We start from the raw sequence: 14,274 nt of genomic DNA, 5'->3' as shown, positions 1-14,274 counted from the left end.
AACCTACTGTATAATTGCATCAATTCCTTTAATTTAGTCAATATATGATCACGCATTATTGTTAAAGTATACGTAACATGAATGAAGAGAAATATTTTCTGTGTCTTCATTAACGACCAAAAGGGATGAATGCTACTATTTATAGTAGCTGTACAAGCAAAGAAACGTAAACTACCAAAACACGTTTATTGGAAAGACTATATACACAAGATATACATCTATAGCTAACACACCCCCTTCAAGCTTGGTATAAGTTGCAAAGACCAAGCTTGGACAGCAAAAAGGTATGTTGTTCTTTGCTCAAACTCTTCGTGAAGACATCTGCAAGCTGATTGACAGTAGAGACGTGTTCTGTTTGAATGATCCCCGACTTCAGTTTTTCTCGGATCAAATGGCAATCGATCTCAATATGCTTGGTTCGTTCATGATACATTGGATTGGCGGCAATGTGTAGAGCAGCTTTGTTATCACAGAATAATCTGGCTGGAGCAGTAAGTGTAAGACCCATGTCATTGAGAACACCACGGATCCAAACAATTTCACAAGTTGCAGCAGCCATTGCACGATATTCGGCTTCGGCTGATGATCTGGAGACTGTATTTTGCTTCTTGGTGCGCCAAGACAACAAAGAGGTTCCAAGTTGAATGCAAAATCCAGTCAATGAACGTCGAGACATCGGACATGAAGCCCAATCAGAATCACAATATGCGGAAAGAGTCATAGAATTCTTGGAGGAAAGTAATATACCCAAGCCTGGGGAACATTTCAAATACTTCACCACGCGAATAACAGCATCCATATGAGATTTTTTAGGGGAATGCATGAACTGACTAAGATGTTGCACAACGTAACAAATATCAGGTCGTGTAATGGTAAGATATATCAAACGACCAACTAACCTCTGATAGGCATCTGGATTGATGAGTAAAGGATCAGCAGATAGCACAGCGGAATTGGGATTAATGATAGAATCAAGTTCCACAGTTGTTAGTTTTCTGTGTTGTTCCATCGGAGTATCAAATGGCTTACTGCCGGAAACGCCAACATCTTTAATAAGCTCTAGTACATATTTGCGTTGGTTGAGATAAATACCATCATGAGAGCGAGCAACCTCAATGCCCAAAAAGTATTTTAATCGGCCAAGGTCACGGATTTGAAGTTGAGAATGTAAAAAACACTTCAAGTCAGCGATCATATCCTCACTACTGCCCGTAATCACTATGTCATCCACATACACCACAAGTATCACAATGTGGTTGGAGGATTTTTTAACAAACAATGAATGATCATGCTGTGATTGTATGTATCCTGCAATATTCATAATTCCAGCAAACTTGAGATTCCATTGTCGAGACGCTTGCTTAAGACCATATAACGATTTGCGCAAACGACACACTTTATGCTTATCTTGAACACGATAACCAAGTGGTAATGTCATAAAAATCTCTTCATCGAGATCACCATGAAGGAATGCATTTGCCACATCCATCTGAGTAATAGGCCACTGATATGATGCGGACAAACTCAATAAACACCTAATGGTGACAATCTTGGCCGTAGGCGAAAAGGTATCATGAAAGTCGACCCCGGGTTGTTGAGTGTAGCCTTTCGCAACTAATCGTGCTTTGAGCTTATCAACAGACCCGTCTGAATTATGCTTAACTTTGTAAACCCAACGACATCCAATGGGTTTAACATTCAGTGGCAGATCAACCACATCCCAAGTGTGGTTTGACTCCAAAGCGGCAAGTTCTAAGTCCATGGCTGATTTCCAACGAGAATCCTTAACTGCCTCATGATAGGAATGAGGCTCATGAACAGAGGAAATGGCAGCCACGAAGTGTTGGTATGGAGATGAAAATTTAGAATAAGAAATATGATGTGATAGAGGGTAAAGACACTGAGAAGAATGACTCTGTGGCAAGTTGGAACAAGAAAAATCTTTGGTCCAGTTAGGTGTAACTCTTGTCCTAGAAGATCGACGTAGAGGTGGAAAATGGGTAGGATCATTTAACTGTAATGTGGAAGAGTCATTTACAGGCAGTGAGCTATCAAAAGAGTCTGGAATAGGAGAATGATGTGGAAAGGGTGGAGTAAAAGTAGTCTCTGTAGAAAAAGGAAATATGGTCTCATGAAATATAATGTCTCTTGAAGTGGTGAATTTGTGACTGTCAAGACTCATAACCCTATATCCTTTTTGGACATTGGAATAGCCTAGAAAAACACATGCTTTGGCACGGGCAGAAAACTTATGATCAAGGTGAGGATATGTAACATAACAAAGACAACCAAGTGTCCTCAAATGACCATAAGAAGGGGCTTTATGAAACAATAACTCAAAAGGAGTTTTATTGCATAATAACGGGCTTGGTGTTCGGTTGATGAGATAGACAGCAGTCAAAACACAATCTCCCCAAAAACGAAGGGGCAAAGAGGCTTGAAATCTCAAGGCTCTTGCTATTTCTAGAATGTGTCTATGTTTCCTTTCAACTACCCCGTTTTGTTGGGGTGTATATGGGCAAGAACTGAAATGAATTACACCAAGAGAAGAAAGGAAATCTCGACATTCAGTTTTGAAAAAATCAGCAGCATTATCACTTCGGAGTGACTTAACTTGAGCTGAAAATTGACGTGTTACTAAAGCAAAAAATTGTTTGAGCAACCGAAGAACATCAAGTTTAGAGTGCATAAGAAATGCCCAAGTACCCCTAGAAAAATCATCAACAATAGTTAAGAAATACCTCTCCCCATTATATGTAGGTGTATGGAACGGACCCTAAATATCGACATGTATAAGCTGAAAAGGAAGCAATGATTTGGAGATACTAACTTTGGGAAATGCCAATCTTGTTTGTTTTGATTGTGGGCAAACTGTACAATGTTTCAAAGATAAATCCTTTGAAAAAAATGGCAACAAAGACATACGAGAGATGGACATGTGGCCTAAACGTTTATGCCAAACATCACAATCAATATTACTCTTAGGAACAACAAGATTATTCTGAAAATGTAAGGTATTACATCTCAAATCAGAAAAGGAAGATTGAGGCTCATTGTTGACTGTACTGGATTGCTGAAACATTTGGCTGGTGAGATGGTACAACCCATTTCTCTCTCTACCAATCCCAATTATCCTCCCACTCGTTAGGTCCTGAAATAGGCAAAAACGAGGGAAAAAAATGATGAAGCAATTATGATTCTTAGTGAACTTAGAGACGGATAAAAGATTGAATTGGAAATGAGGGATATAAAGCACATTAGAGAGAGTGATAGATGGTGACAGGTTAACGGAACCAATGTGGCTAATAGCAAGTTTACTATCATTTGGCAGTCTAACGGAACTGGAGGAATTAGCCATGGACCTAGCACGTTGTAAGATATATGAACAGCCAGTCATATGTTCATTAGCACCAGTATCAATGATCCAATCATCACAAAACTTCAACTTATTACCTGCCATGTTAGCAACTGGATCGGTGGGAGGTTGAATGGAATTAGCGCCCAGCAATTTCATAATCTCTGCATACTGTTCTGAAGTAAATAATGGAACAGTGGGCTGGGAAGTGATTGTTTCCTTTTCCTTAGTTGGACCATCCTCTGCTAGATTAGCGGATACAGACGGTTTATTAGGCTTTCCATATCCTCTGAAATTTCTCTTATTATCAGAATAAAGAGGCTGCCCATGAAGACGATGTCCTGGAGGATAGCCAACTAATTTGTAGCATGTAGCCTTAGTGTGCCCTGTCCATTTGCAATAATCACAATAACTAGAAGCTGAATGCTGAGTATGATATTTCTTAGGTTCCTCGGACTTATATTGTGAAGAATAAAATACAGAAGCTGGTTGGGCATCCACTGGAACCAAAGACCGATGTGTTTCCTCTTGTGATAAAATAGAAAAAGCTTGTCCAACATTGGGAAGGGGATCCATCATAAGAATTTGGCTACGAATTGACATATAGCTATCATTCAATCCTATAAGGAATTGAAGAAGTCTTTGCTGATTTTCATGATTCAGGTACTGCTTGGCAGTATCACACTCACAGGATGGGAGAGTGACCAGGGAATTATATTCGTCCCAGAGATGCTTCAATTTCGAGTAATAAACAGAGATAGTACTATTTCCTTGAACTAATCGAGTAATATCGCGATGAATGGAGAAAATTCGTGATCCGTTTACCTTGTCAAATTGTTCCTTCAAGTCAGACCAAACTACTGATGCATCAGTGGAATAAACAATACCTCTAAAAATCTCTTTGGAAACAGTGTTCATGATCCATGAAAGGACCAGAGCATTGCAGCGTTCCCATTGATGCAAAGTTGCATTTCCAGCTTCAGGTCGTGGGAATGATCCATCAATAAAACTGATTTTGTTCTTAGCTCTGAACGCAATAAGCATAGCTCTACTCCAAATTCCATAATTCTCAATGCCTAGAAGCTGATCATTCACCAAATTCATCCCTGGCATATCCGAAGGATGTAAAAACAACGGATCATTGAATCCAAGTGTATGCGTCATCGCGAAGGTAGAAAGAAAATGCAAACAATTTACAAATGACTACAAATATCAGATCTTAATCAAACCGAAGAGAAATCTTCAATCGCGAGCCTGATCGCAATTTTCCTTCAAAAAATTGAGACGAATTCCATGAATTGCAGCAAGTTTAGCTAGATCTTGTCTGCACGGAAGTCAGAAATTTGTAGCCCAACACCTGTTGCGATCGATTAATTGCTCTGATACCATGTTAAAGTATACGTAACATGAATGAAGAGAAATATTTTCTGTGTCTTCATTAACGACCAAAAGGGATGAATGCTACTATTTATAGTAGCTGTACAAGCAAAGAAACGTAAACTACCAAAACACGTTTATTGGAAAGACTATATACACAAGATATACATCTATAGCTAACAATTATATGATAACCTACTTTAAACAATTCTTTTTTTAGTTTAATTAATTATAATATATAGGCATAACATTATATATATATATATATATATATATATATATATATATATGTGTGTGTGTGTGTGTGTGTGTGTGTGTGTGCGCGCTGCAGCATTTAGCTGTGGTGTCCTATGTGACGTAATCAACGATCTATTGGACGACACAAAATTTAAAGGGAATGTGGTGCTGTATTTAAGATTATTCAACTTCTAGTTTACAAAAAAAAAGATTGTTTTTTTTTATGCTTTTGAGATATTTTTTTAAAATAAAAATCGTACTCCATTTAATTAAATAAAATTTTAACTCATCAGAAAATTAAACAATATTTTTCGCGGAAAATAGGCGTTTGCGCTAATAAAGCATTGTTTTAATCATGATCGATGAGCGTAAGATACAGACATCCACATGCGAGTTCTTGGCGCTTTTTCTTTGGAATTTTTTGGGAGCTGTTCAATTCTTTATCATGATTAATTAAAGTCGACAATTGTAGACAATTTCAACAAGCACTTCTTTCTGAATCGGATTTTTTATGGAAAAATTGTTGTCAGATTATGTCATACACTTCATTTAAGACGTGAAAGCATCTTTTGCTCATTTTATCCTTGTAGCAGTGTTTTTTATCCGCTCATCATACTGTATATGTGATGCAGGGCCGATCCTAACAATATTTGGACCTGAGTCTAACTTTTAAAAAAAGACGTCCGAATCATAATGTGTGTTCATATTTTTTTTAGTTCCATAGCAATTTTTCAATTTAAATCAATACGTCAAAGATAATAAAAAACTAAAGGAATAAATATACCAAACATGTCCAAAATGATCACTAAAAACAACCCGCCTAACAGTTTTAGAGCTAAATACTAATCAAGTCTGTATAATCAAGTTGTTCAGTAATTTCTTTTTCAATCGATAACATAATCAATCCATTCAATCTTTCTCGTGACATGGTTGATCGGATAAAAGTTTTGATGAGCTTTATCTTTGAGAAACTTCACTCTGCACTTGCTACTGTGACCAGGACAGTCAACAAGATTTTATAAGCAATATGAGCATTTGAAAATCGGATAAGCATTACATCCACCAAAGTTTCAGTTAAAAAACATAGATTATAGATACCACATAAAACCCTGAAGAAAGTAAAAAAACTACAATAAAAAATTAGAAGCCCGAACAAAGCAAATACAAAAAAATAGACTTACAGCTCCTCATGGGTCTTTCAATCAAACCTAGAGACGACGCAACGACTGTAGTCGATTAAGGCTTGTCTGCAGATGAATATTGGGAAAGATTGAGGAATAAATCGATAACATGCTAAGCAAGTTCCATTTAATAAATACTTGATTTTGGGCTATCTAATAACTAGTATTATATATGATAAATTTTTTCAAAAAAAAAAAATTTGGGCCTCAAAAAAGATATGGGTCTGAGTCATTGGACTCATTTGCCTCCTAATAAGCACGGCCCTGATGTGCTGATTAAGTAAATCATGATTACTTATTTAATCATAATGTATAAATAATGAGTGATCATAATTCATCACTAATCACAAATATCATGTTTTAATCAGACAAATACACTGTCACATCTAAGAAAGCAACAGATAAGATATTAACTTTCGTCTTCTGCAATATATATTTCTATGATTTTATTTTTTATTCATTTCACGCCACTATGCATGCATTTCTTGCACTAGGTCAGTTGAGAGTATTAATTATATATATATATATATACACACACAGAAAGACAAAAAAAAGAGTTTAATTCAACCCACATTAAGGACATTAATCTCATGATAAATTAAATGACCGACATTGCTATTATTATTTTTTTATGTGAGATCAAACATACACTTCCCCTATTTGGATTAACAATAGATATTGAATCTGCAGTGAGCAATATTCTCAATCCAATTTGGAGGAGCCACATGTGTGAACTAAAACATTAATAATAATAATAATAATAATAATAATCAAACACCGTTTTCAAAAATAATATTTATTTTTGATGAATCCTCCTCGATCTGTATTGTCTCCAAGTACTAATCAATTCTCCGGAAGTGACAGTGGATACAACACATGAATTAATTATGTACAGCCGGGGCCCGATGGTTGATTGTAACATCTGGAGTTCATATTTGTAAATAAAAGTGGGATTCGAGGTGGGTGGTACTTGTCTTGAGTTTCATCGATCTAGGGATACGCACATCCATCTGTTATGATCAAGAGAATGTGTGGATTGTGAAGATATCTGCAAAATTCCATTTGAAATTCTCGAGATTACTTCTTGTCCAATTCTTCAGTACCCGGAATGTCCTCCCAGTTGTTAATTATTCAATTTCATAAACCAGTTCGAGGGGCATGATCGAGGACTTTATTAAGCAACCAATTTTTTTTTTTTTTTTTTTTTATATTAATTAGTCTAGAGCAATTAATTTTAGTTATTAAGCAATATTTTAAATACTAGCAAAAGTTAATTTGAGAGATACGATAAACATGCAAAATCACTTTTAAATCATCACAATAATATATGAGTACGTTGTTTATAAATTAAATTTTTTCAAAAATCCTTAGTATTATAATTAGTAAGAAAACCTTTGATTGGCTTCTGGAAGCATCGAGCATGTGATATAAACAACATATTATATTCGCAATTCAAATTTAGCAAGACTTGATAATACGTTTCACAATAAAAAGTGATTCAAGTACGTTACACTAGCTAATTCATTCCACACCAGTCCCTTCTCGTGAACTTAGATCAGCTAATTCCTTTTCGAATCATTCTCCCTTCTTCTTCTTTTAATTTCTCTCTGATATATCAAATTAACACCAAACTGATTGATTCAAATCCGTAAACAAAAACTTCTCATCGTTCGTACCTGCTCCTTGTCTTGTTACTCTTTGTTTCGAACCAATAACTATTATTCTCTCGAGGGTCGAAGAGAGGAAATGCTCGTAAACTGTGAGAAGAAGATGACTGCCACTAATCAATGGGGACTGCCACAGGTTCTTTCCCATCTCTCCTTGTCTCAATTATTTGACAAAACTCGACCGGACCCCATTTTTTGTTTCTTAGCTTTTGTCCATGGAATATCCCTGCTGTGATGGTCATTTTTACCCTAAATACACGCCATCTTCACATGACTTTTTCTTTCCCTTTGTTTGCTCAGGACCAGATAGTAGATGATCAGGAAATTTTCATGGCTTCAACGCCAAAAGGTAAGATTATGGAGAAAACAAGCCTGCAGGAGCATCAACGGCAGCTGCCTCTCAAGTGCCCTCGCTGCGATTCTTCCAATACAAAGTTTTGTTACTACAACAACTACAGCTTGTCTCAGCCTAGACACTTTTGTAAAGCCTGTAAGCGTTACTGGACTAGAGGCGGGACATTAAGAAACGTCCCCGTTGGTGGGGGATGTAGGAAGAACAAGAGAGCAGTGAAAAGGCCGGCGCAGCCTTCCAACGGCGGGGATGGGATCTCTACTTCTAACTCAACAGCTACCACAAGCCCTACTGTTCAGCAACAGACAGATCTATCCAGCTCAAATGCAAATCACATCAATAATTCAATGTTTTACGGCCTACCCACTAATTATCCTCCGCTCAACTTTCCATTTTCCAGGTTTAGTTCCCCTAGGGTTACTTCTGATAGCAATGGATTTGATTTGCATCTGCCTCAGATCAATGGTCTTGGATTAGGGTTTGTTCAGAACAATGAATACAAAGACGGGTTCAATTCAGTCAAGAAAATCAAAGATGTTATCAGCACCTCAAATTCATCTGTTGCTATTGATCCTATATTTTTCGGATCTTCAACTTTTGCAGCTTCCACTTCAACAATGGCTTCCTTGCTTGCTTCTAGCCTTCAACATCAGAAATATATAACAAATGGACCGAAGGATGTTACTCCAGCAGCTGGTAGTAACTTTACAGGTTTGATGTCTTTCGATGTTATGCAAATGCCCGACGATAATGGTATAAAAGAAAAGGAATACAAAATAGAAGCTCAAAACAGGTTGGATTGGAACCTATATCCCTGTTGATCAACAGATTGATTCCACTCATGATTCTGCTTCTTCCCTTCTATGGAACACCTCCAATAATGCTGGTTCTTGGTTTGATACTTCAAATGTTGGTTCTTCCGTCCCTTCTCTGATCTAGCAACTTAACTCGAAAAAAATTGACGCATTTCCTGACTTATTGTCTTCGATCTCTTCCGGGTGGATAGAGTTTTTATTTCTTTTACATTTCTTCCAAATAAAAGGCCAGAAAAGGGAGATGCTCAGAATCTTAATTATTACTTGAGAGAAATAGATGGCAGAGGTTTGAAAATGGATCGGAGAGATCATGTCAGCAGCAAGAGAACGCAGCCTCCTTATTTTAAATTGGAAGGTTGATCAGATCATTCAAATTTTGCGCCGAGAGGAACCTCCGATCTTCCTCAACCCACTACATCGTCAACATTACAATATTGGAAGAGGTTAGCTAATAATTAAACGTGGATTGTCGGATTCATCAGTTGAGTAGTATATTCATGTATATCGGTATATATCTATATCTATGACATTACTGTTTTCTCCTCCTTTTTTCCTTGTGTATTAATTTCAGTATTGTATCTTGTTTTATTCATTTGAGGTGGGGATTTGATTTGCTTTTTTTTTTTATAAATTTTCGAAATAAGTATACATGTTCAAGATCGAAAACCACAGGCAAGGGTCTCTGGGGATCAACTGTGTATTTATTTAATGTTTTTTTTTTTTTTGGTTTTTAGTTTTTAGGGGAGATGGGTCGGTTTACTAATTAGTAGAGATGAGAGGGGGATTGTAAACATCTTTATATTTTTATTTACCCGTTTTTATGCCTATATAATTGTATTGGCTATGAATTTTACCCTTTTTTTAACTCCATTGATATGTTCTTCAGATCAATTATCTCGCACTTGTGTTCCTGCAGTAATGTTCCTTGATGTTTTGAAATCTGAGTTTTAGAACCTTTCATTGTAACTAATAAATCGATTATTTCAGTCGATATTCAAATTAACCAAAATTTTGAAAAAATTAATTGAAACTAAAGGTCATTCCCGACAACAAAATCCGTAAATAAGCCTAAACGTTTTTTCTTCTGGTCTAATTAGAATAGGCAAAAACTTGTGTGAGACGATCTCACAAGTTGTATTTGTAAGACAGATCTCTTATTTGGGTCATCGAAAAAATATTACATTTTAATGCTAAGAGTATTAATTTTTATTGTGAATATCGTTTAGGTTGACCCGTCTCACGGTCTCACATGAGACCACTCATTAGCATATGAATAGCATAAAATTCAATTCAAATAAACTTATATACCAACACCACGGCATAAAATCAATTTCTTGTATTAAAGTTCTATATTTGAAAAAAACTATTATTTATTTTTTCATTTTTTTTAAAAAAAAGCTGTTCAAATTCTAACCGAATTAGCCGAAACAATCTATTTTTCTGGACAAAAAACATTAAAACTTCAAAGTAATCAAACCGAATTTTTAACTTATTCGTATTCCCACGAATTTGTTAGAAACGAAGTATAGGGATTAAAGGGCAATGGGTAATATTACAAATTATAACAAGTGGGCAGAATATCTCAGTTCAGGTGGATGACTATCTGTATAATATTGCTTTATGAAATTTTAATGGATTTCGTTAAATAAAATTGAGGAGATGCATTTTGAATTTATTTATTTAGGTGTACAAAACTGTATTAAGCATCATACTGGAAAAAAGAAAGGCAAAACATGATTTATCCTCTTGAGGTGTTGCTGGTTTCGCAAAATATAGGAAATAATAATTTAATTAATTATACATGATCATTTTTTTAGAATTATACATCATTTTATGCTACTGCAACACTCCAAATATTTCTACTGTCGGCATCATTTTTTATTTATTTTATATATGATCAACGCACGATTCGATAACAAAATTCTTTTATTTAATTATTACATATTTCCGCTCACTTAAAATTTTAATTTTCTCAAAAAATTTTAATTTTAATCCTAATTGACACATTGCAAAAATTTATCCCCATTTTCCACGTACGCAAGTCGCCACGGCATGTTTTAGCATTTTATTAGGAAGGAAATTAAGCACCTTTATAAATATCTATAATGCATGCATATGGCCTTTACCAATTTCCGTAAGCTCGTGCACGTTCAGTTTAGCACAACAATTAAACACATAATCATGCATGCATGTTAGGGTTAAAATATATATGAATGACTGTTCCAAATAAATAATTAATAATCAAGAATAAATTTTCATCATGCTCATGTACAAACACAGGTGGTACTAGTACTATGGCTAGTACATAATCAGAAGGCTGAAACTTGAGAAAAATTTCTAAAACTCCATGAAAAAGTTGGCGTTATTAATTTATCATGAATTGGAAAATTTTAAGTTGAAGACACAGATTAATGAAAGCCAACATACGAGGAGCTAATATTATATTTCTGGTTCATTGTAGGTTGTAGCCGCCATAACTAGACCAGAGGCACTCAAGCACAAGTATTTCTATATGTATTATGCATGATCAACTAATTTCTCATCCTTTGGCGATAGACGTGATTAATATTCGAGCTGCTGCCACGTCCCGGTTGGTCCATGCCTACTAATTAATTGAATTCACTGAATTCCAATTCGATTTGTATTCCACTTGTTAATTTAAATGTATTTTACAGGATTAACTTATCTTATGACATCAGAGGGTCACGACAAGGAAAAACCAGTAATAATTTATTTTACCTACGGTATATATAGGCAGGAGTTCATTATAAAAAAAAAAAACAAGATTAATCCTATCATCTAGTCCTCTTTCAGGGTCAAATACCACAAAACAGGATCAGTAAATAAATCTGAAATTAAATATATAAGTTTTGAACAAGCAATCGTTGATAACGTTAGGTTATAATTTTGTCGATTTAACTTGGGGATTTTATCCACTTCAGCTTGTTCATATTACATACGAGAGCTTTTCCAAATTAGAAGGATTTTTCAAAGTCTGTCATTTATATGCTTACAAACAAGAGGCAGAAATATCTTATAACTCGCCAAACGACGATTCATGTGTTTACTAATTGACCTTATAATCTGGTTGGTTTTGCAGTCGTGATGTGCCTTGAATTAATTAGTCGGCAATTAGGATCAAGATTGCCCTTATATTTTAATTAATGATAATAATGTCAATATTTATATTTGATATATCATCCCAAATGGGTGAAACAAGCTCGTATACACATTAAAATAGTTCTAAATGTTCCATAAATAGTTCAAAACTCAAGTAACATGCATGCATCAAAATATGTTTCACGATCGAGATCCTGCTCCGCAGCTTAGCGCCGCTTCGAGTCCACTTCATCATCTTTCCCGGCTACTGTTTCTCTAATTTTCTCCCCAGTCCTCTTTGCGTTATGATCTGCACTCCTCGCTGCGTCGGCCGTCTTGTCCACTGCCCATTCAGTGTTCTCCTTGGCTCCATCAGCAATGTCCTTCGTCATATCAGCCACCATCCCTGCAGCTTCTTTCGTCTTATCCACCACCGTTCCTGCAGCTGTCTTCGCCGTTCCCTCAGCGTCGTGTGCATAATCTTTAACTCCGTCGGCCACATTTCCGGCAGTGTGCTGACTTTTGTCCCTAACCTCGTAAGCTTTATCGGATGCGTCGCCTAATTTTTCCTCGCCCTGTTTGTTAAGGTTACCCGCAGTCTCTTTCGCCTTCCCCTCCAAGTCGTGCGCTGATTCCGCCGCTCTGTCTCTGACTTCACTTGCCCTTCCCGACGCCCTTGCACCAGCGTCACTACCTCTATCCTTCCATACCTGGGAGTTCTCCGCAACATTCTCTCTCACCTCACGACCTTTCTCTCTTGCTCTGTCGAAGCTTTCATTCACTGAGTCTTGGGCATTTTTGACGGCCTCGTCGACGTTGAAACGATACTCTCTACTCCCATCAGTTGCATGAGGTACCTTGCATTACCCAACGCCAGCCAGACAGAGTAAAAAAATCAATAAGAGAAAAACTCAAAGCCAATATATATATGTTATAAATTAATATAATTAAGTTAATGTCTTACCTTAACCCCCGGGTATCTAGACGTAGTAAAGGTAACTCTGGATACTTTGGGACGAACAGGGATAGAGGGGTAATTTGAAGATAAAGAATTTGAGAGGTTGAGAACTGTTGTTCGAGCTGCGAACATGGCTGCCATATTGTGTGATGAAAAAATCGTTGCCTTAAAACGTTTACGCAAGATCAATCCGAATATCTACAGTTTTCTGCGATTGGATGGAGGAAAATGCGGAGCCAGCACCATTTTTATAGTATGGTTTGGCATGGAAAAATTGTACTGGAGAAGGTTAAGGTGGCAGCGTGAAAGGTGTCCACCTGTGATATGGACTAATTACCATGCACGTGTAGACTAATTCGTGGAACAGTTGTTCCACACCAAGTTCCAATCTTTATCTAATGGTCATGCTTTAGCGGGCGAGACTAGATGCATCCAAGGAGTTTCAGACATTAGGATTTGTGAGTTCGATCTGAACACCACCTCTACCATATATGCCCACGCTGTCAGAATATGGAGCCGTACACTTTGACTGATCAATCTGATTATTTTACATTATCGAATTGAAAAAAATCTAATAAAATCAACTAGAAGCCAAAACTTTTTCTTTCTACTACTTTCTTGTTTGACTCTTGTATTTTGATGCCTTAACATATATATATATATATATATATATATATATATATATATATATATATATATATATATATATATATATATTATTTATTTATTTCTTTATTTTACATTCGATGGCTTTTGTCCACGAACGGCATTTTGAGTCATATTTTTAATGGCAACGTGATGTGATTTTATTGTCATACAAAAGAATTTTCAACAAGTCAAGTCCGATTCCCCAATTTTATATTTCTTTAAAAAAAAAAATACAATTACGTATACGAAGTTAAAATTATATTAGTGACCGAGTATGAACATTTTTTATATAAATAATTGAAAATCCATCAGAAAATAATATGTCAATTTATATATTATCTATATTATAGATTATATTAATTATTGTTAACATAAGAAATTAAAATAATAAAATTTATATTTATTTATATTTAGTTGAGTATATATTATTTTCGGACAAAAATTTGGAAGAAGGTATAGGAATAGACATTTGTTAAAAAAAAAAAATTAAAAAAAAACTTGAATTGAATCGGGATTTATGCTTAAAACAAAAATAATCAATTACGTATGTGTGATGTGTCCAAGCTCGAAATAAACTTCTCAATT

The 14,274-nt window shown here is 35.7% G+C and overlaps 3 protein-coding genes across 3 annotated transcripts; 1 reads left to right on the top strand and 2 right to left on the bottom strand.

Annotated features, from left to right (window-relative positions):
• Positions 1-238: 238 nt before the first annotated feature.
• On the bottom strand, positions 239-4,519 carry LOC140811358 (uncharacterized). Its single transcript, XM_073169206.1, has 3 exons — positions 3,257-4,519; positions 2,980-3,151; positions 239-2,106 (listed from the first exon to the last, which is right to left on the bottom strand). Exons 1-3 carry the CDS (start codon positions 4,517-4,519, stop codon positions 239-241), a joined length of 3,303 nt encoding a protein of 1,100 aa, XP_073025307.1.
• Positions 4,520-7,644: 3,125 nt separating this feature from the next.
• On the top strand, positions 7,645-9,837 carry LOC140812266 (uncharacterized). The gene is made up of 2 exons (XM_073170495.1): positions 7,645-7,953; positions 8,118-9,837. The coding sequence occupies exons 1-2, from the start codon at positions 7,897-7,899 to the stop codon at positions 8,988-8,990; spliced, it is 930 nt and encodes a 309-aa protein (XP_073026596.1). The 5' UTR covers positions 7,645-7,896; the 3' UTR covers positions 8,991-9,837.
• A 2,320-nt stretch (positions 9,838-12,157) lies between these two features.
• Positions 12,158-13,268, bottom strand: LOC140812542 (uncharacterized). The gene is made up of 2 exons (XM_073170840.1): positions 13,048-13,268; positions 12,158-12,940 (listed from the first exon to the last, which is right to left on the bottom strand). The coding sequence occupies exons 1-2, from the start codon at positions 13,180-13,182 to the stop codon at positions 12,311-12,313; spliced, it is 765 nt and encodes a 254-aa protein (XP_073026941.1). The 5' UTR covers positions 13,183-13,268; the 3' UTR covers positions 12,158-12,310.
• Between the last annotated feature and the right edge of the window lie 1,006 nt (positions 13,269-14,274).

Source organism: Primulina eburnea, chromosome 14 (genome assembly GCF_022965805.1).
Source record: "Primulina eburnea isolate SZY01 chromosome 14, ASM2296580v1, whole genome shotgun sequence".
Classification (NCBI taxonomy): Eukaryota; Viridiplantae; Streptophyta; class Magnoliopsida; order Lamiales; family Gesneriaceae; genus Primulina; species Primulina eburnea.
The sequence above is the reverse complement of the archived record's forward strand: the minus strand, read 5'-3'. Positions and strand labels throughout refer to the sequence as shown.